The sequence below is a fragment of the Trachypithecus francoisi genome, unplaced genomic scaffold (genome assembly GCF_009764315.1).
Source record: "Trachypithecus francoisi isolate TF-2019V2 unplaced genomic scaffold, Tfra_2.0 Lachesis_group3, whole genome shotgun sequence".
In the NCBI taxonomy this organism is placed as follows: Eukaryota; Metazoa; Chordata; class Mammalia; order Primates; family Cercopithecidae; genus Trachypithecus; species Trachypithecus francoisi.
Window position 1 is genome coordinate 118,210,749 of NW_022681468.1, and position 22,461 is coordinate 118,233,209.

The 22,461-nt window shown below is 36.4% G+C and overlaps 1 protein-coding gene across 6 annotated transcripts in view; it reads right to left on the reverse strand.

Moving 5' to 3' along the window:
• Nucleotides 1–9,268: 9,268 nt before the first annotated feature.
• The window catches only part of LRRC49 (leucine rich repeat containing 49), a 163,779-nt gene continuing 150,586 nt past the window's right edge, over nucleotides 9,269–22,461 (reverse strand). For 3 of the 6 annotated variants that reach the window (XM_033189544.1, XM_033189543.1, XM_033189545.1), the window contains 2 exons: nucleotides 21,246–21,399; nucleotides 9,699–9,925 (listed from right to left, as the gene is read on the reverse strand). In XM_033189544.1, coding sequence (XP_033045435.1) covers nucleotides 9,722–9,925; nucleotides 21,246–21,399 — 358 coding nt within the window. In that variant the 3' untranslated portion in view covers nucleotides 9,699–9,721. Of the gene's footprint in view, nucleotides 9,926–21,245; nucleotides 21,400–22,461 lie in introns of all 6 variants that reach the window. The other 3 variants (XM_033189541.1, XM_033189540.1, XM_033189542.1) reach the window with 3 other exon arrangements.

Here is a 22,461-nt window from a genome sequence, read left to right on the forward strand (position 1 = left end):
GGAAGATATGTCAGTTTTCAATTTGTATATACCTAATAACATGCCCTTAATAAATGCATAAAGCAAAAAATAATAGAGTACTAGCAGAAACAGACAAATCCACAGTCTTAGTGGAGATCTGAGTCTTTCAATAACTGGTAAGAACAGCCAGAAAAGAAGACAGATGATTTGAACACTATACTTAAGAATTTTCACCTAATTAATATATACAAATGTTATGGTCACCTTTTGGGAATGAGACAGACCCCTCAGTCAAACTTTGGTTGAGATGTTAATACTGATGACACCACACAAACACATACACCAAATAAGCCATGAAATGGTTTATTACTCACATAATGGGGCCAAATACTTGGAAACTGAACAATATACCTATAAGTAACCTCTGAGTTAGGGAAGAAATCACAAGAAAATTTAGGATATATTTCAAAGAATATGGCTTTTCCACTTTTCTTTTAGAAAACAGAGTAGGAGAGAACACAAGGCACAACAGAAAATTTTTACAGACCAATATCACTAATAAACACAGACACAAACATTTTTAAACAAATATTAGCAAATAATACTCAGAAATATGTTAAAGGTTAATATATAATTACATTATCCTAGTAATGCAAGGTTGGTTTAACATTTGAAAATCAATCAATGTAATCAATAACATAAGAATAAGGGAGAAGGACTATATGATTATTTCAATAGATGTAGAAAAATACCTGATAAAAGTCAATATTCTTTCATTCATGATAAAAGATTATCAGTGAAGTAGGAATAATAGGAAACTTTCTCAGCCTGATAAAGGCTATCTGTGAAAACCCTACAGCTGGCTGAGTATGGTGGCTCATGCCTGTAATCCCAGCACTTTCGGAGGCTGAAGTGAGTGGACTGCTTGAGCTCAGGAGTTTAAGACCAGCCTGGGAAACATGGTGAAACCCCATCTCTACTAAAAATACAAAAATTAGCTGGACACGGTGGTGTGTGCCTGTTGTCCCAACTACTTGGGAGGCTGAGGTGGGAGGATCCCTCGATCCCAGGAGACAGAGGCTAGAATGAGCCATGATTGTACTACTGTACTCCAGCCAGAGCAACAGAGTGAGACCCTGTCAAAAAAAAAAAAAGAAAGAAAAAAGAAAAAGAAATAGAGAAAGAAACAAAAGAAAAATTAAAACCTACAGGTAAACTTATAATTGAACATTTTCACTCTAAGATTAGGTAAAGAGAGAAAGGACAATAATGACCACTCTTACCACTTTTTAAAAAGACATCGAACTGGCAGTCCTAGCCTGTGCAATGAGGCAAGAAAAAGAAACAAAATGTATACAGACTGGAAAGGAAGATGTAACACAATCTTTATTTGTAGAAAAAATGATTTTATCTGTGTGGAAAATCCTAAGCAATTAATATTGCACGTTTACAGAATACAAAGTCAATATAGTAAATTCTCATTATTTATGGTAAATATGGTCTCTAAAGTTGTCCTGAACATAAAATGAGTGAATACTACTGAACATTTGCTCTGATGGGAAATATAGGTTTAAGTTCCTGTAAGACTCTGGAACAATATTTTTAGTCAACTAATACTTAAACTTTTTATATGTGTGTTTCTGTTTAACGGCATCATGAAAAAAATATATATATATGTAATTGATTTATCAACATCAAACTCATGGCCAACAGCACTGTAACTCATGCTTCAACAAAGCTTATCTAACACATGTCATTCCTCTGTGATGTCAGGCACATCACCACCTTCTTATGCTTGGGAGCATTAGAGAGCACTTCAGGCCTACCCCTGGGGGGCACTGTAAAGAGCAAAGTCAAAAAGCACAAAATGCACAAAAAGCACAAAAAGCAACAAAAAGCACAAAATGCAATAAACATGGCATTAAATATACTGTGAAAAGGATACTTGTTTACTTTCTGATAACTGAAACAAGAAGGGAGAGTATTGCCTTGATTAACCTCAGCTGGGAACATGTGGACTGGGGGCTCAAATTTGTCATCACTTTGTATATATCCACAAATGAATGTGGGGACTACAAATGAATTTTAGTGAGTAGGCAAATTATACAAAATCTGCAAATAACGAGGATCAACTATATATAAAAGTCAACTGTATTACTATGCATTTGCAAAAAAAACTTGGGAATGATAATTTAAAATAACTTTAAAATAGCAAAAAATATAAAATGCTTAGGAATAAATCTGCTTCAGAATAAAATTTAAACTGAAACCTACTAAATTTTGCTTTAAAAATGATCTAAATGAATGAAGAGCTATCCCATGTTCATGGATTGGAAGATCTTCTCCAATTCATCTATAAATTTAATATAATCCCATTAAAAATCCTAAAAGTCATTTTAAAAATAAGTTGCCAAGCTGATTCTAAAATTTATATGGAAATGCAAAGACCTAGACTCACTAAAACAATTACAACAATTTTGTAAAACAACAAAATTTGAGGGGTTATAGTACCTGTCTCCAAGGCTTACATAGAGCTACAGCAATCAAAACTGTGCAGTAAAATTTGTGTAAAAATAGAAAACATAAATAAATGAAATAGAATAGTAAGTCTAGAAAGAGACCTGCACATATATTGGTCAATTAATTTTCCAAAAATAAAATTGCCAAAGCAATTCAATGGGCAAAAAAAAAAAAAACACTTTTTGCACCAAATTTTGCTGGAATGCTGGGTTTCTATAGAGAAAAGAAAATGAAGTTGTATCTCTACCTCAAACCATTCACAAAAATTAATTCAAGAACAATTATGGTCATGAATGTAATAACTATAAAGCTTCTAGAAGAAAGTAGAGGAGAATGTCTTTGTAAACTTGGGGCAGGAAAACTGTTTTAGAGAGATTATAAAAGGCACTTGACATAGAAAATTGATGAATTGGACTTTCTCATAATTCAAAACAAAAGCATTGTACCTAGTGTGTATAAAGAACTTACACATATCAATAATAGACAATTCAAGTTAGAAAAGTGGGCAACAGATCTGAACATTTACTTCATAAAAGAAGATATAAAAATGACCAAAAGACACATAAAAATGTGATCAACATCATTACACATCAAGGAAAATAAAATTAAAGCAACAACCTGAAGAGGCCATACTAGAATAGCTGAAAATTTAAAAGTTCAAAACAACAGATGTTGGCACATATGTGGAGCTACCAGAACTCTCTATACATTGATGGAAGGAGTGTAAAATTGTACAATCACTATTTAAAAAATGGCAGTTTCTTATGAAGTTAAACTTCAACTATTCTGACTCAGCAGCTCCACTGCACAAAAGGATTTGTACAAACATGTCTTCAATCACAAGACCCCCAAATTGGAAACAACTCAATAGAATGGATAAGAAAACCATAATACGTTTATACTAAGAAATAAAAAATTATTGATACATGAAACAATATGAATGATTCTCAAAAACATTGTTGGGTAAAACAAGTCAGACACAAAAGAGTACCTATTATATGCTCCCATTTACAGAAAGTTCCAGAACAGACAAAACTAATCAATGGTGAAAGAAATTAGAGCAATATTTGCTTATAGGGGATGGCCAAGGATTGACTAAGAAAACTTTTCTGAAGTGATTAAAATGTTGGAATTCTTAATTGGGATGTTGATATTTTCAAAATTCATCAAATTATACACTTATGTGCACTTCTCCATATGTAAACTTTATCTTTTAAAAAAATCCTTGAAAGATCTCTTCTGTACACAAAAAGCCACTTTCAAGTACACACACACACACACACACACACAGGCTCACTAACACATTAGATTGTAAAAAAATGAAAGTCCTAATTGTTAGTGAATATATGGAACAACTGGAAGTTGTATTCTCTACTTGTGGGAGTGTAAACTGATACGAATCACTTTAGAAAGCAATTTGACAATATTTAATGCAGTTGAATGTGTCCATATGGCTCAGCAATTCCACAGTTAATTGTGTACTCCTAAAGCACGCATGTGAACAGGCATATTCAATGCAGCATTGTCTGTACTAGTTTTAAACTAGAAATCTCCTGATGCCTACCAACAGGAAAACAGATACATAAATCACTCATGAGCTGTACAACCCAATATCAAATAGCAACAAAAATGAAAGAAGTGGAACTACTCCCATCAATGAGTATAATCCTCAGGAACATAATATTGAGTGAAAAAATGCAGAAGAATACATATTGCATGGCCCCATTTATATAAAATTAGAAAATATAAAAACTTAATTCAATAAGCTCCCTATGCATTTATGCATAAATAGGAACAGCCAGAAAATATGAATGAGGCCAGGTGCAGTGGCTCATGCCTGTAATCCCAGCACTTTAGGAGGCAGAGGCGGGCAGATCACAAGGTTAGGAGATTGAGACCATCCTGGCTAACATGGTGAAACCCTGTCTCTACTAAAAATACAAACATTAGCTGGGCATGGTTGTGTGCTCCTGTAATCCCAGCTGCTTAGGAGGCTGAGGCAGGAGAATCGCTTGAACCTGAGAGGCAGAGGTTTCAGTGAGCCAAGATCATGCCACTGTACTCCAGCCAGGCAACAGAGCAAGACTTTGTATCAAAAAAGAAGAAGAAGAAGAAGAAGAAGAAGAGAAGAAGAAGAAGAAGAAGAAGAAGAAGAAGAAGAAGAAGAAGAAGAAGAAGAAGAATATGCATGAATAAGCATAAAATTCAGAATAGTGGTTACCTGGAGGGAGGGAAAGAAGGTGCACAGGGGCTCCATGTTTACTCGTAATGTTTGATTTTTAAAATCTGAAGCAAATGTGGAAAAATATTAAGATGTTATGCTTGGTGGTAGATACAGGGCATTTATTTGAGATACGATTCTTCAGGCATTTCTGCACACTGAAATATTTCAAGATAAACAAAGAGAAGAAGTCAACTCTCTGAGGGCTCAGGCTTAGAGGCACTTGTATATGGGATTAATAGATAGTTTCATTGTCTCCTGAAGAGAAATGGCAAACTATTCCACTCCCCAAGGAGTACATTTATTATTTAGGAGTAATTTATTCTTTGGAGCTTTGAATATACCTTAACTCTTTCCATAAAAGATTTGAGGTATTTTGCAACAAAAGACACATACAATGAATCATGAAAACATAAACATAAGTAGAAAAGCAGGATCAAATATACTAAACATTCCATCAATACTGGTTAACACAGTTGCTGTGATTAAATTTCAAATTTGGCTCTGAAGTTCTTGGCAACAGTAACCACTCCATCTCCATCTGACCCATAAAAGCAGATTATAAAAACTAACCTTTGTTCTTCAAGATTTAAATAAAATATTTTCCTGAATAGTCTGTCTTTATTCTATTTTGCATTTTGCCTGCGGCTAACTAGCCAGATTCTCTGTCCCCCTTCTTTCTCTTTTCTTTCCTTTTTAAATTTATTAAATAAACTGTGAGATGGGAGAATAAAGCCCAGGTTTGCCCAAAGAGATGAATAGGATGTTTTTTGGTTTGTCAACAAACTGTTAATGATAGAAAATCATGGAATCAAACCAAGAGAAAATATAGGTGAATCATTAACTGCTTTCTGAATAAGCAGTAAATTCTGAATTATGATGAATGAAATCACAAAGAAAAACAATAGGAGAAAAACAGAAGAAAAATCACAAAGAAAAACAGAAGGAAAAACTCAGATAAAAATCAAAATAAAAAGGCAAGTACAGATCGGGTGTGGTGGCTGATGCCTGTAACACCACACTTTGGGAGGTCAGGAAATCGAGACAAGGTCACAAGGTCAGCAAATCGAGACCATCCTGGCTAACACGGTGAAACTCCGTCTCTACTAAAAATACAAAATAATTAGCCGGGCGTGGTGGCAGATGCCTGTAGTCCCAGCTACTTAGGAGGCTGAGGCAGGAGAATTGCTTGAACCCAGGAAGCAGAGGTTGCAGTGAGCTGAGATTGCGCCACAGCACTCCAGCCTGGGCGACAGAGTTAGACTCTGTCTCAAAAAAAAAAAAAAAAGGAAAAGAAAAGGCAAGTACACTATGATAACCTTATTTAGCAAGTGAAAGGTTTATTCTCTTAAATATAAAGATAGCATAAACAAGTACTGCTATATGCCAATGACTCCAAATTCTACAATTCTAGCCCAATCTATACTTCTCAACTCTCAACTCATATTCACACCTACTTAACACCTGCACTTGGATATTTAACAACCATCTCAACATATGCTGAGATGTGTGGTATATTTTCTATATATTGTACATGTTGAGATACATTGTGTATTCCATATGATGGAATTCCTGATCCTTCCTCCCAACAGATGCTCCATTCACAGATTGTTTTCATCTCAGTTGATGGCAACTCAATCTTTTCGGTAGTCCGAGCCAAAAACCTTGGGGCCATCACTGACTAATGTTTCTCATACTCCATATCCAATTCTGTCAGTAAAGCTTGTTGGCTTTATCTTTAAAATACACCCATGATCCAACTACTTTTTGACACCTCTGCCGCTACCACTTTGATCCAAGTCACAATTATCTCTTGCCTAGAACAGTGCAGCACCTTCCAAATGGTCCCCCTAATTTATTTATTGCCCCCTCCTGAAGTTGATTCTCTACACATTATTGCAATGAATCCAGCTGCCAATATTTTATACTTTAATATGTATATCCTTAAATAATACACAGTATTATACATGTGCACTTATACATTTATGCTAGTATTTATACTGCACATAATGTCTACAATATGCTTCACATGTAGACACAGTTGAGAAATTCTCATCTTTTATTTGCTATTCCTCAGCACAATGACAAAACATGAAAGTAGATCAGGAATGACCATGGGCATCAAAATTCTTCCCAGATGCCAGATCCTTAAGACTAACAGTGAATGTGGGTGCTGTTTACTATTTATTGGCTGAAATACCCTTAGGTATTTTTTTTTGTCTTCTCTATGCCTCAGTTTTCTAGTGTTCAAATGGGATTGCTATCATATATATATTGCAGCATTAGGAAATTAAATGAGAATGTATACAAAGAGCTTATAATAGTGCAAGACACTGCTCAACGAATCTTTGTTGTTAAGATGATTACTCACTGAAGAGAATATGAATCCCAATGCACTCCCTGCCCGATCCGGAATAGATCAGGAGCATGGTAGGGCTGTACTGTCTTATGTGCCAGGCCTTCAGTGGAATGATGCTCAGGAAGTGAGGAGCTGATACCAGCACCATCCTCCGACTCAGCAGCACAGTTAACCAGCCTCAGGTCCACCTGCACACTTGGTAACCATCACCAGGTCTAGCAGCACACTTCACCATCCAGCCACTGTACCAGAACATGGGGTAGAGTATCTCCCTAAATGGGGGTACTGAAAGCTTCTGCTTTTGAGGCAAATGCAATATTGTTTCTGCATAAGATCCCTTTTGGAAAAAAGCAATTCTTCAGCACACATTAACCTAGAGAGTCTCAGACTGTGGATCTGCATCTCTTCCCCTTCCCTGAAAACCCTGGAAAATTCCAAGTAGAAATGGCAATTTGTTCCCTAGATCACCACTCACTCACAACATAGGACTCTCACTTGATCCCTAACCCAGCAGACCCAGGTCTCTTTGTCTTTTTATCTGGGGATTATCTTCACCGAGGAACTTCAGAAAGCAAAATGAGCTTGGAGGGTAAAACTAGATGGGAGGACTGCCATTGGAAGTTTGAGACCAGACAAAATAAGGATTCAAGAAGTAGAAATCAGTATGGGATAGTGGGAGCAGGTAGGAGCGAAAGGGAACTCAGGTAGGAAGGAAGGAGAGACGAAAGCTGAGGAAAAAAGAGGCGTGGTTTCAGGAACAAGAGAAAGACCCTATTACCAGGCCTGAAGCAGGTCTGGGTAGAGCCAGCAGTGGCTGGGACGGCTTGCTGCCATTTCATTGAATGCTGACTTAGTGTTCCTAAAATTCCCAGGATGGCTGGGCCAAGAAAGCATGTGAGTGTTAAGTCTCTTTAGCATCAGGGATGGGAGGGTTAGGGGAGGAGAGACATGCAAGAAGCTGGACAGATTATTAAACAGCCAGGCCATTCATCTGCAAAGCCTAGAGTGGGAAGACTCTCGAAGAGTCACAAGTTCCTACATCTTTCCAATCTGGCAGAAGTCCACAGACAATATACTTTTGGTTTTCCTCTCAATATCACCTTCAAGCTGGATCTCATTTCTATACCAAACAAGACATAAGCCCCAGGAGAGATAACTGTTTACTAGCCAGATGAGAAATGGTCCATATGTTTCAGTTTGGAGAGGCTAAAGGATCAGAAAGCAAGGCTAATAGCTCCTCTGTCCTAGGGCACCAACCCTATCATTCAACCTACATCCAAAAGAGTAATAATTAAAGCTCAATGTATTGGGTGTTTGCTGTGTGCCAGGCATGAGGAGAAATGCTTTACATGTATTGTTTCTTTTGACCCTCATGACTATCTTATGAAGTGTGTGCTATTAGGAGGAAACTGAGGTTACACACTAGTAAGCTGATGGCCTAAGTGCCAAGATGAAAAAACCAGGACAGCCTTTTAAGGCTATGATCAGAAAAATGGTAACCTGTTAAAGTCAAGCACTCCTTCTGGGAGAAGAGTAATTAAGAGATCTTAAGGATGTGGGTCTTTCTCAGAACCTCAATAGCAGCTTACCTAGCTTCCTTTCAGGTGTCTCTGCAAGTCTCTGCAAGTCTTTGCTGTCGTACATCTTCTAGTCCTGTTTTCCCATATCCTGGTGGTCCTGCTGACATAATAGCTGCTAGGTAAAATCTAAGCAAACTGAAGAATTCAGTTTATTTATTAAGATTGTTTTTCTGAAGTGGCATAATCTCTAGCTATGGTAATAGGCTCCTACTACCCTTCTCACCAGCATGAATTTGATCTTTGAATGAAATTTAAAAAATTAGAACCCTTCACTCATGTCTCCCTAATACTTCTGAGGCACAGGTACACATGCCTGTCTATTAAAAGAGCCCCTGAGAGCTAACAATGGAAGGAAACACCTTGCAGAGAAGCAGACTTACTAATTTATAACAGCATTTTACAGTCACTCAGGATCTCCTAAGACAAAACATTTTCTTCCTATCCCAGTTTTGACTCATTTTCATATTTTCTGTCCATAGTGATTCCCAGGACCTCTTGTGGCTCCCTGAGAATGCATCCCTAGAAGAATGGGGCATCCTCCATATAGGTGAACAGCAGGGACCGTATCTAACTAAAGAGGAACATACAATAAATATGACAATTCTGACCGAATTGAGGCAAACATACTTTATTTTTACTAATTTATTAGTAAGTTTATTCTTCACTCATAAAAAGAACATATTTTTGGTTTTGAAATCATGACATAAAATAAAAAGGGAAATAACTGAAAATTATCAGCTAAAAGTAGGTAGATGCAGCTCATGCTGAATCATCAGCAAATACTACGTGCTTTGGGCTGTAGCAGGGCACCAATCAAAGCAAGAACCAAGGATGCAGTGCCACGCCAGCTCTGAAAACTGCTTAGCTCCCAGAGGTTGTTTGGTCATCACATACAGGAAATTAATCCTTCCTTTCTCCTTATTTCCTTCTTAACTTTTAGCTATGAGAACAGTGGGCAATAATGCTTTAATACTAGTCTTTCTAGTTTATAGGATAGTGTTGTTTTAACATGTATAACCTGCATATTTTCAACCTTCAAAAAATAAAACTGCCAAAATCAACTGTAACTAAAGGCCATCTTTATTTTTGGTCTGTTATCTGCTGTAGGCAGAGCTTCATATAGGAATTTTTATTGCGAATTTCTATAACTGCATCCCTAACAAGCTCAATGAACATCTGTGGCCAAAGCTTCTGCAAAGCCTCATTTTTCATGTTGATTTCTGTGGCTTCCTTCACAAGGTCTTCTATATACGTTTTACAGAATTTCTTCTTTTCCTTTATTTCCTGTTTAAAAAAAGGAAAGTTTTGCATTAAATCATAACTAATCCAAAAGTCAAAGCAACAATTAGCTGAACCACAAAAAATGGAAATAATTTATTCTGACCCCCTATCCCTCCCCTACCTACTCCTCAGAGCAGGAATTCTTTCCTAGTCACTGCTGACAGAGAGTTCTGCTTGAGTAAAGATAACAACAAGGGCCTCAGTCCTTCTCAGTCTACTCCTACCTCTGTCGGACAGCTCTGCTAGAAAATGTGTTTCTTTACTGGAATTGTTGAATCATAACTACTATTTCTCCTATCTCAGTTCAGGTCATTTAGCTCATACAAGTCAGCTGAATGCAGACTCACAGATTCCTGTGGTAAATGTATCAAGATACAGATAGTGATAATTTCAATTGGTATGATACTAGTTAATATCTATGTAATACTTTAAGTACCTATACTCTGAATTTACCCTCTATTACGGAAAAGCATAAAATGGTACACTACACTGACTTACGCAGCCTTGACCATTTGGAGAAAGTTGGCGGAAAGTGTACAAGGAGGAAGAGTAAACATATATAAACCTGGGATCCAGTACATTGCCTTCTAAAGAAATAGGTCTCCCACTCAACTTCTGGGTCTGGCAGTGTGCAAATGAAAAACCTGGTTCTAAACACAACAGAGGAATTTTGGGGCCAGAGGATATTTGAGCATTGTGCCCCAATTTCATCACAGAGGCTAAAACAAAGTGATTTTGTTTAATGCAAGAATTTAACATTTATTTTGGCTATTGATACTTCTGGAGAGCATCAAGGCATGATCATAGAAAGTAAAATATATATGTAAGAATCAATGTAACACATCAGATAATCAGAATTATAAGGGAAGTAATGCACATCAATGAAGAAGGAAAGTAATAAATATCAATGAGACAATAGATTTAACTACTTGGAAAAGGATCCATTTAAATCTCCAACTTAAGTCAAAACACCAAAATAATTTCAAGATAAATTAAATGAGTTAAATTTAAAATATCATAGGCCAGGCATGGTAGCTCACATCTGTAATCCCAGCACTTTGGGAGGCCAAGGCAGGAGGATCGCTTAAGGCCAAGAACTCAAGACCAGCCTGGGCAACATAGTGAGACTCCATCTCTACAGAAAAACAAGAATAAAAAATTTAGCCAGGTTTAATAGCACATACCTATAGTTCCAGGTACTTGGGAGGCTGAGGTGGGAGAATCGTTTGAGCCCAGGAGTTCAAGGCTATAGTTTCAGCTATGATCATGCCATTGCACTCCAGCTTGAGTAACAGAGTGAGACCCTGTTTCTATAAAAAAAAGAAAAAAAATTTGGCCCAGTGCAGTGGCTCACACCTGTAATCCCAGCACTTTGGGAGGCCAAGGCGGGTGGATCACTTGAGTCAGGAGTTCGAGACTAGCCTGGCCAGCATGGTGAAACCCCATCTCTACTAAAAACATAAAAATTAGCTAGCATTGTGGCACACGCCTGTAGTCCCAGCTACACGGGAGGCTGAGGCAGGAGAACTGCTTGAACCTAGGAGACGGAAGTTGTAGTGAGCTGAGGTCACAGCACTGCACTCCACCTGGGTGACAGAGCAAGACTCTGTCTCAAAAAACAAAACAAAACAAACAAACAAACAAACAAAATGCTAAAAATCGCAGATATTGTCATTAAAACTATACCTACGAAGATTTCTAGGAGGTCCTAGCCAGAACGGTCAGGTAAGAGAAAGAAATGAAAAAGCATCTAAATAGGAAAAGAAGTCAAACTCTCTCTCTTTGCCGACAATATAATTTCTATACCTAGAAAATCCTAAAGACTCTGCCAAAAGGCTCTTGAATTGAAACAACTTTAGTAAAGCTTCAGGATATAAAATCAATGTACAAAATTCAGTAGCGTTTCTATACACCAACAACATCCAGGCTGAGAATGAAATCAAGAACACAATCCCACTTACAATAGCCACAAAGACAATGAAATACCTAGGTGTATTCTAACTGTATTCTAGCTGTATTCTAACTAAGAAGGTGAAAGATCTCTACAAGGAGAACTACAAGACACTGCTGAAAGAAATCAGAGATGATACAAATAAATGGAAAAACATTCCCTGCTGATGGATTGGAAGAATCAATATCATAAAAATGGCCATATTGCCCAAAGCAATTTACAGTTCAATGCTATTTATATCAAATTCCCAATGTCATTCTTCACAGAATTAGAAAAAACATTCTAAAATTCATATGGAACCAAAAAAGAGCCCAAATAGCCAAAGCAATCCTAAGCAAAAACAAACAAACAAACAAAAAAACAAAACAAAACAAAGCCAGAGGCATTATGCTACCTGACTCCAAACTATACTATTAAGCCACAGTAACCAAAACAGCTTGGTACTGGTAAAAAACAGACACATAGACCAATGGAACAGAATAGAAAACTCAGAAATAAAGCTGCATACCAAAAACCATCCGGTCTTCAACAAGGTTGACAAAAACAAGCAATGGGGAAAGGACTCCCTATTCCATAAATGGTGCTGAGATAACTGGCTAGCTATATGCAGAAGACTGAAGCTTTCCTATCTTTCACCATATACAAAAATTAAAAGGAATTAAAAATTTAAATGTAAGACCTCAAACTATAAAAATTCTGGAAAACTCTTCTCGATGTTGGCCTTGGCAAAGAATTTTTGGCTAAGTCCCCAAAAGTAATTGCAACAAAAACAAAAACGGACAAATGGGACTTAATTAAACTAAAGAGCTTTTGCACAGCAAAAGAAACTATCAAGAGAGCAGACAACCTACAGAATGGGAGAAGATATTTGCAAATTATGTATCTGACAAAGGCTTAATATCCAGAATCTATAGGGAATTTAAATCATCAAGCAAAAACCAAATAACCCCATTTAAAAAATGGGCAAAGGACAGGAACAGATACTTCTCAAAGAAAAACATACAAGTGGCCAACAAGGATACGAAAAAGTGCTCAGCATCACTAATCATCAGAGAAATGCAAATCAAAACCACAGTGAGATACCATCTCACACCAGTCAGAATGGCTATTACTAAAAAGTGAAAAGACAACAGATGCTGGCAAGGCTGTGGAGAAAAAGGAACTCTCATACACTGCTGGTGGGAATATAATTAAGTTAGTCCAGCCACTGTGGAAAGCAGTCTGGTGATTTCTTAAATAACTTAAAACAGAGCTACCATTTGGCCCAACAATCCCATTACTGGGTATATACTACAAAGAAAATAAATCATTCTACCAAAAAGACACATGCAGTCGTATGTTCTCTGCTGCACTATTCACAATAGCAAAGACACGGAATCAACCCAGGTGCCCATCAATGGTAGACTGGATAAAGAGAATATAGTATATATACACCATGGAATACTAACTACACAGCCATAACAAAGAGTGAAATCCTGTCCTTTGCAGCAACATAGATGGAACTGGAGGCCATAACCTTAAGCAAATTAATGCAGAAACAGAAAACCAAGTTGCATATTCTCACTTATAAGTGGGAGCTAAGCACTGAGCACACATGGAAGACAGGAACAACATAAATATGGGAACAACATAGAGGGTAGTAGGGGTGTGGGTTAAATAACTACCTATCTGGTACTATGCTCATTACTAGGGTGACAGGATCCATACTCCAAAACCCAGCATCACATAATACTCTCATGTAACAAATCTGCACTGTACCCCATATCTAAAAGATAAAATATTTAAAAGTAAAATAAAATAAAAATAAGAAAGATTCATAATAAGAAAAAATGCTTACATCATAATGTTATGTGAAAAAAATAAAAATGTTTTGATAGGGTTTGGGTTATATGAATGTATGATTTGTCAAAACTCAGCAATTGTACACCTAAGATTTACATTTCACTATATAAGTTTTACCTCTAAATGGTAAAATTTACAAAGAAAAATACTCTATAGAATACTGAATTCCAATTAATGAAATGCACGCTGAATTATTTAGGCAGAAGCATACTAATGTCTGCAATCACTGTGAAATGAATTTAAAAAATCCCAAGGTAGACTGATGGATGGATAGATACATAGATATGTGATAAAGTAAGTACACTGTATAGTATGATGCTAACAGTTGAGTGTAGGTTTTGGATGTATGGATGTTTACTGTAAAATTCTTTCAACTTTGCTGTATGTTTGAAGTTTTTATTAAAAAGTTAGAAAAGAATGCATAAAAACTATTGAAGGAAATATATTGAAGTCTCATTAAGATTGTTTCTGAGTTCTTGGCTCACGCCTGTAATCCCAGCACTTTGGGAGGCTGAGGCGGGTGGATCACGAGGTCTGGAGATTGAGACCGTCCTGGTTAACACGGTGAAACCCCATCTCTACTAAAAAAAACACAAAAAATTAGCCGGGTGTGGTGGTAGGTGCCTGTAGTCCTAGCTACGCAGGAGGCTGAGGCAGGAAATGGAGTGAACCCAGGAGGTAGAGCTTGTAGTGAGCCAAGATCGCGCCACTGGACTCCAGCCTGGGTGACAGAGTGAGACTCGGTCTAAAAAATGGAAAGAAAGAAAGAAAAGAAAGAAAAAAGAAAGAAAGAAAGAAAGAAAGAAAGAAAGAAAGAAAGAAAGAAAGAAAGAAAAAGAAAAGATTGTTTCTGAGTTCTGAGAACATTAGTATGCTTTCCTCCTTTTTAATATTTTTCTTCTTTTTCCCAATGCTTATGATTTTTAATTTAATTTAATTTAATTTAATGTAACTTAATTTATTTTTTGGAGACAGGGTCTCACTCTGATGTCCAGGCTAAAGTGTAGTGGCATGATCTCCGCTCACTGCAACCTCTGCCTCCCAGGCTCAAGCGACCCTCCCACCTCACCTTCTTGAGCAGTTGTGACCACAGGTGTGCACCACCACACCCAGCTAATTTTTATATTTTTTTGTAGAGACGTGGCTGTGCCATGTTGCCTAGGCTGGTCTCAAACTCTTGAACTCAAGAAATCCACCCACCTCAGCCTCCCAAAGAGCTGGGATTACAGGCATGAGCCACCACACCTGGCCCAAATGCTTATGATTTTTAAAACAAAATATGTTTTAAATTCCTGATTAATTAATGTAAGTTAATAATAAGTCCAAATTGCACTAACTTTCCTTAACAGAGGCATATTTTAAGAATTTTCTTACGATATATAAGGCACCTCTAAGTAATCACTCACCATTCACGGGTCAACATGCTGATTTGATATAGTCATGTACTAAAACAATAAGTCATAGATTGACCTATCATAGAAATATGTACAGATTTTGATGTGTGATAAGCAACAAATGGTTCCAGCTGGCCTCTTCTCTGATGAACTTCTCTCACTCTGAAATACTACAATTTGAACCTTAGCCACCTATATATACTAAGTTAGCTTGTTGATGAGAACAGAATGTAGCTGCTCCCTTTTAGCACTCAGTAAATCTGCACTACAGAGGAACTCCTACAAAGAAGGACAAGTGTGAATCACTAGAGATCAGCAACATTTTAGTTTGCTCATTTTAGAGCAATATTTTACAAGCAATGCATTTACAAGTAGAAGGCATAGAGCACATTTAGTGAATGCTTCTTTTACAGATTCCTGAATTGCTTAAAATAGAATTTTGGATTTAAAAAGACAAAATTCTATAAAGATTGGAAGATTTTTTATAATAATTTAGGATAACAAAAATTAAAACAAGTAAATGATATATTTTGTTAAATCATTTACATATTATACAAATGAAAATAAATTATTCATAATTGGCACAGTATAATTTACAGTCCTTTAAAATTTTCTGCTATAGTTACTTCCATTGTTTCTCTAGGAACATGTTGATACAAAATTGTATCTTCTATAATAATCCTTAATTTAGTAACTGTGTTTGAAAGCATTTTTACTTCATCATTTCTCCTCTCCTCCAAGCCAATTATTCTGCATCTCCTTACAATATACCCTATAACTCATCAGGTGTCTGCCAGGACAACTCACTCTGCCTGTCCAGGATGATCCCATTGAAAGCACGTTAGAGACACCTCTCTTGCCCTGACTCGTCAAGGAGTTGTTGCTCCTTGAGTAATGCTTTTTCCATTCCCAAATGCTTTCATATACTCATCTCTTTTTGTCTCACAATATCCCTGTGGGATTCATAAAGCAAGTATTTTACAAGTTCAATCCTGATGAGGTAAACTCTATACAATATTGTTTATATTATTTCATTAAACTACAATTTTGTTGTTATGAAGATGGTTTGGGAAAAAGAAGGTCAACAGTGGGGTTTGTTATAGAGCAATTTTAACTATAATGGTACTTGTATTAGGATTTAATCCATATCTCCATTTTATAAATGGGAAATAAGGTCTATAGAGATTGAGAGATCTGCTCAGGATTAAGCATCTTCTATTAATACTTCCGTAGAGAAAACTCTCTAATCTAGCCCTTGAAGAACTTACAGTCTAGTTGGGAGATGGCCTGCACATACAAAAAGTCAACTAAAAACATAAAACAGTAGATACATGCTGAGTAAAATGTTCAGACAGCAAATTACAAACAGTGTTCAGAAAAGAGAGAGCCCTTTGCAATGGGGTGGTCAAGAAAACTTGAGAAAGCACCATGATATATTGTGAACGTGTTCAAGGTCAGAATTAGGACTCCATTCTAGAGGTGGCTCAGTCAATAATTCAACATGACCCTCAGTAACTCGTCTGAGTTTCCAGTTTTCCTCATCTAAGAATAGGATTACATTCTTTAAAGTCCCTTTCGGCACTATGATTCTACGTCCATCTTAAATCTTTTTTAGATGAGTCAGGAGAATAGATGGACAACTACCAAGCAACAGATTTATGACATGTATAATGAAAGGATCTGCTTAACCTGATTTGGAAGAACTTACCTCAATTAATTTTCTCAATAACTCAGGATGTATGGAAGAGAAACTGAGCACTTTGTGCTGCAGTGATTTAAATATTTTTCAAGATGTAAGGAGCGTGGTATAAGTGAAGGAATGCTGGGCTGTGAGTCGAGAGAGTGATTAAGGGACTTGAGCAAGGTCTTTCAAGTACTCAGAAGTAGAATTAGGGGCTCAAATCCACATCTCCTGATTGTTAGATTAGTGTTTCTTTCCAAATATTTTGGGGCTTCAGATTCCTTCTTTCCTCTTTAAAATTTCTCAAAGCAGGAGTCAACATTCCCTGTCTTTACTTCCTCTCTTGCCCTGACCCGTCAAGGAGTTGTTGCTCCTTGGGTAATGCTTTTTCCATTTCCAAATGCTTTCATATACTCATCTCTTTTTGTCTCACAAGATCCCTGTGGGGTTCATAAAGCAAGTATTTTACAAGTTCAATCCTGATGAGATAAACTCTATACAATATGGTTTATATTATTTCATTAAACTAGAATTTTGTTGTTATCAAGATGGTTTGGGAAAAAGAAGGTCAACAGTGGGGTTTGTTACAGAGTAATTTTAACTATAATGGTACTTGTATTAGGATTTAATCCATATCTCCATTTTATAAATGGGAAACAAGGTTTACATGACTGCATTGAAGCTATCTGTTTTTAAAAATCTGCATGCCTGTAGTTTCGGCTACTTGGAAGGACGAGGTAGGAGGATTTCTTATGCCTAGGAGTTCAGGGACAGACTGGGCAATGTAGAAAAAAAAAACCACAATCACCTTGGATGACTGTCCAGTTTACCAAAACATTTTCCTTTATGGTTTGTGCATCTATGGTGTTAAAAAATCATAGCCAATCCAATCAAGATCATAAAGATTTCTCTTCTTATTAAAATAAAAACTTGAAACTTTTGCTTTTAATACTTGGGTTTTTATTTGGTCTGGAGTTAATTTTTTGTTGCATGGTGCAAAGAAGGGGTTCAATATGCTTTTCTGCTTGAATATCCCATTTCCTCAGTATCATTTATCCCAGTAGACTATTTCTTTACAACCACTCTGTTTTAATTGATAGGTATTTATAATATGCCTTAATATCTAATAGTGCTAGCCTTCTTCTCATTGTTCTTCTTTTTCGGAGTTTTTGTAGCTAATTATGTTTATTTTTCCACATGTACTATAGTATCAACTTGTCAAAAAGCCTCAACAAAAAAGTTTTTGGTATTTTCATTGAGATTAAATGAAATTTTTAAGTTAACTTAAGGAAAATTGACATATTTTGCTTGAGATTCTTATCCAAAACATGGTATGTTTTTCCATTTGTATAAATCTTTTGTATGCTTCACTAATGTTTGAAAAGTTTTCTTTTTATAGATCCTGCATATTTATTATTAGGTTATTGTAAGATACATTATCTTTCTGTGTTGCTACTGTGAGTTCGGTTTTTCCTTATATCTTCTTTCTGCTTATTATTTGTAATATGGAAGCTGTTGACTTCTGCTACATTACTGAATTTTCTTATAGCTTTTTATGATTTCTAAATTAATATTCTTGGGATTTCCAGGTATTCAATAATATTATTTGCAAATATAAGTTTACTTCCTTCTTTTCAAATAACCATTGATTTCCTTCTCTTGTTTCATTTGTATTATCTGTATTGAGAAAAATATAATAGTGATATTAGGCATCCTTGCTTGATACTTACTTCAGTGATGCATTGGTATTCTAGTCCTGTCTAACAAATTACCTCAAACTTGACAGCTTAAAAGAACGTGCATCTATCAGCTCAGTTTCCATGTTTCAGGAACGCAGGCACAGCTTAGCTGGCTATTCTGCTCACGACTTCATAAAGCTGAAATGAAGGTGTTGGCTAGGTTGTGTTTATTTCTGAAGCTCAGAGTCCTCTTCTAAGCCTAAGTGGTTGTTGGCAGAATTCAGTTCCTTGTAGCTGTGGGAATGAAATCCCTGTTTTCTTGTTGGCTGCTGGTCTGGGGCTGTTCTCAGGTCCTAAAAGCTTCTTGCAGTTCCCTGCCATGTGAGCCTCTCAAAACATGGGGGCTTATTTCTTCAAAGCCAACAGAAAAATCTTTCAGGGAAAGCTTGAATCCTCTCCTTTTTGTTTTTGAGAAGGAGTTTCACTCTGTTGCCCAGGCTGGAGCGCAGTGGTGCGATCTCGGCTCAGTGCAAGCTTCGCCTCCCAGGTTCACGCCATTCTCCTGCCTCAGCCTCCCAAGTAGCTGGGACTACAGGCGCCTGCCACCATGCCTGGCTAATTTTTTTGTATTTTTAGTAGAGATGGGGTTTCACCGTGTTAGCCAGGATGGTCTCCATCTCCTGACCTCGTGATCCGCCCGCCTCGGCCTCCCAAAGTGCTGGGATTACAGGCGTGAGCCACCGCGCCCGGCCTCTTGAATCCTCTTTTAAAGGACTTGCTAGATTAAGTCAGACTCACTCAGGATGATCTCCCTCTTCATTAACTCGAAGTCAACTGATTAGGGATATTAATCATGTCTGCAAAACCCCTTTACCCTTGCCATATTCCACTGGTTAAAGGCAAGACACGGGTTTTACCTACACCCATACAAGGTATGGATACCGGGGTGTGGGGATCACAGAGGCCACCTTAGTTAGAATTCTGCCTACTACTTAAGCTAGTGTTTCCAGACTTTCCCCATCAAGCATAACACTTACTATCCAATTTCCATTTATCCTATATATTGAGTTACAAAATTAAGAATAGGTATTGAATTGTGTGAAATTTCTTTTCAATATAGAAATAATCATGATTTTTCACATTAAATTTATTAATTCACTAATACTGAATTTTTCCTGCCTTTCTAGGATAAACTACTCTTGGGTATAATGTTTGTTATTCATTTAATGTTCTGCTGTATTCTGGCTGACAATATTTTAAAGAGTTTTGCACCAATATTTTTAAATGTATGGTTTGGCTTTTCTTTTCCTATGCAATGCTGGCATTTTTGGAATCAATGTTATGCTGTCTGTATTGAAAACATGGAAGAGTTTTCCTTCTTTTTCAATACTCTCAAACAATTTTAAAATCATTAGAATTCTCTGTTTCTTAAAGAGTTGGTAGTTTTTACTGTGAAACTGTTCTTGGTTTAAATGCAGCTCTTTGATGTTTTACTAAATTTCTTTAATGTAAATTGGCATGTTTAGATTTACTAAATATAATTGGCCCTCCATATCCATGGGTTCTGCATCTGTGGATTCAAACAACTGCAGATTGAAAATTTTTTTTTTAAATCGCATCTGTATAGACTTTTCTTGTCATTATTCCCTAAACAATACGGTATAACAACTATTTACATGGCATTTGCATTGTAGTATTATAAGTAATCTAGAAATGATTTAAAGTATATGGGAGGATGTGCCTTGACTACATGCAATATGTACTATGTCATTTTTTATCAGGGACTTGAGCATCTGTGCATTTTGGTATCTGCAGGAGGTCCTGAAACCAATCCCCCATAGACACCAAACACAACTATAAACATATTAATTTTTTCACTCATAGAACCAGCTGTATTCAGGAAGAGAAGGAGACATAATCCTGCCACCTTGGCTTTCATTTTCTTCTTTTGGCAACACTGGGAAACCCCTACTGGCCAAAGGATTACATTCAAACTCTTTCGCATTGTTCTCTTACTATCTTTCTGGTCTCATCTTTTAATACTGTCTACCTCAATCTCTGAACTTCCACAACGATGACCTGCTTATAGTTCCTGGCCCTCTCCTTACATGTTTTATACTTCTATGCCTTATTTGCACTGTGCTATTTGCCAGAACTGCCTCTTTCCCCTTTGCAATATAGCTATATTTTATCTTTTAAGACTCATAAACAAAACACTCTGAACCTCTGACCACATAAAACATAACGGTTTAGTTCCCATTTTCCTGGCTAAGTAGCTATATTAGGAATAGAACAGGTTGAAATTGTATGATTAAGTAATTATACGAAAATGGTGTAGAATGAAAGATATGAATTAAAACATCTACAGCCCCAGTAAGGAGAACACAAATGGAGGTCCTGCTGTGTTCTCTGATGGTCTGGCATGATGTGGCTAAGTACCTACAGCAAGCCTATAACCTACTTCTTACACAGATTGGGACCCTTGGTTCTGCTTTGGTCTAGATTTTTGCTACAGATTTACAGTACAGATTTCTTTTGAACATTTTTTTCTTCTGCTGAAATAACAATATTGAAACCCTGGGTTCTTCTTCATTTCAGGGCTCTATTTCTCCCTAATTGCCGGGGTACCTTCTGTCCCCGGCTTTGTAATATAAGGTTGACAAATATTCCAAAACAAAAAGTTAACTTAACTAAGGGTAAAATGTACAAACCCCAAATTCCAAGCCATGTGGGATATATCCTGGCAATAAATCGCTAAGATTAACAGTAGTTTTACCTCTAGCTTTTCATTATAAAAGTCTCTTGTAGTATAATTTAATGTAGCACGATTTGTGTTTTCTCCTACAGGTCTTTTGCTGTCATTATTTTCTTCGTTGATAATACCAGGTTTTTTTCCTTTGGATTCTAGCAGATACCGAAATTGCTTTTTCCTATAGAAAGACAGTAAAGAGATTTAGAGAGTTACTTATCAGACTTACTAAAACATGTCTATTTTTTGTTGACTTTAGAGGGGAACATATACTTTTTTGAACATATATTTTAATGAGTTTGAGTTTATGATTTATTTTAGTTCAGTTTGGTAACCCAATCTTTCTACTAACTAAGCTATTCAACCCCAATTTTTTTATCCATAACTACCAGTCATCAATGAAAATATGTCTCAAGCATTTCTAAAATGGAAAACACTCTCCTTTAATAAAAATCAATAGAAAAATTAATCACAGAGCACAAAACAACCCAAAAAGATATAGTAGGTCAAACTTTCAAAGTCTTTATGTCCTATAAAACATGCTAATTACCACTTATAAATCACACAAATGGTTAATAATTCCATTATGCAGTTTAGTAATATTACTCATAGCTAGAAAATGGAAGGGGATCTTGGCTTAAGTTTAGGCAAAACCAAAATAACCCAAAAACCAAAAACTTCCGATTGTGAGCATATCATGGCAAGATTCTAGTAGCAGGTTAAATATTGAAACAAGAAGCCTCGTTTGATTATGAAGAGGAACATATACAGTGATCACAGTATAACTTACAGAGCCATCAGCCATGATTCATCCTCATGAAGGTGGATTTTTGGTTTCCACCACTTAGGGTGTCTCAAAATGATACTACTACTTTACTGTGAACTGTATACTGAAGATTGAGGGCTGAAGAGGAATATAACTTTTTTAAAAATTTATTTTTCTCTGATCTAAAAGTATAACACAATCATTTTAGAGATTTTAGGAAGTACAAATTTGAAAAGTATAAAGAAATGGATAAAAACCACCCATAAGTTTTCATAAATTAATGATGTTCACATTTGAACAGGTAACCTACAGAATGGGAGAACATTTTTGCAACCTATCCATCTGACAAAGGACTTATTTAGAATCTAGAAAGAACTTAAACAAATTTAGAAGAAAAAAAAAACCAACCCCATCAAAACGTGGGCAAAGGATATAACACACACTTCTCAAAAGAAGACATTTATGCAGCCAAAAGAC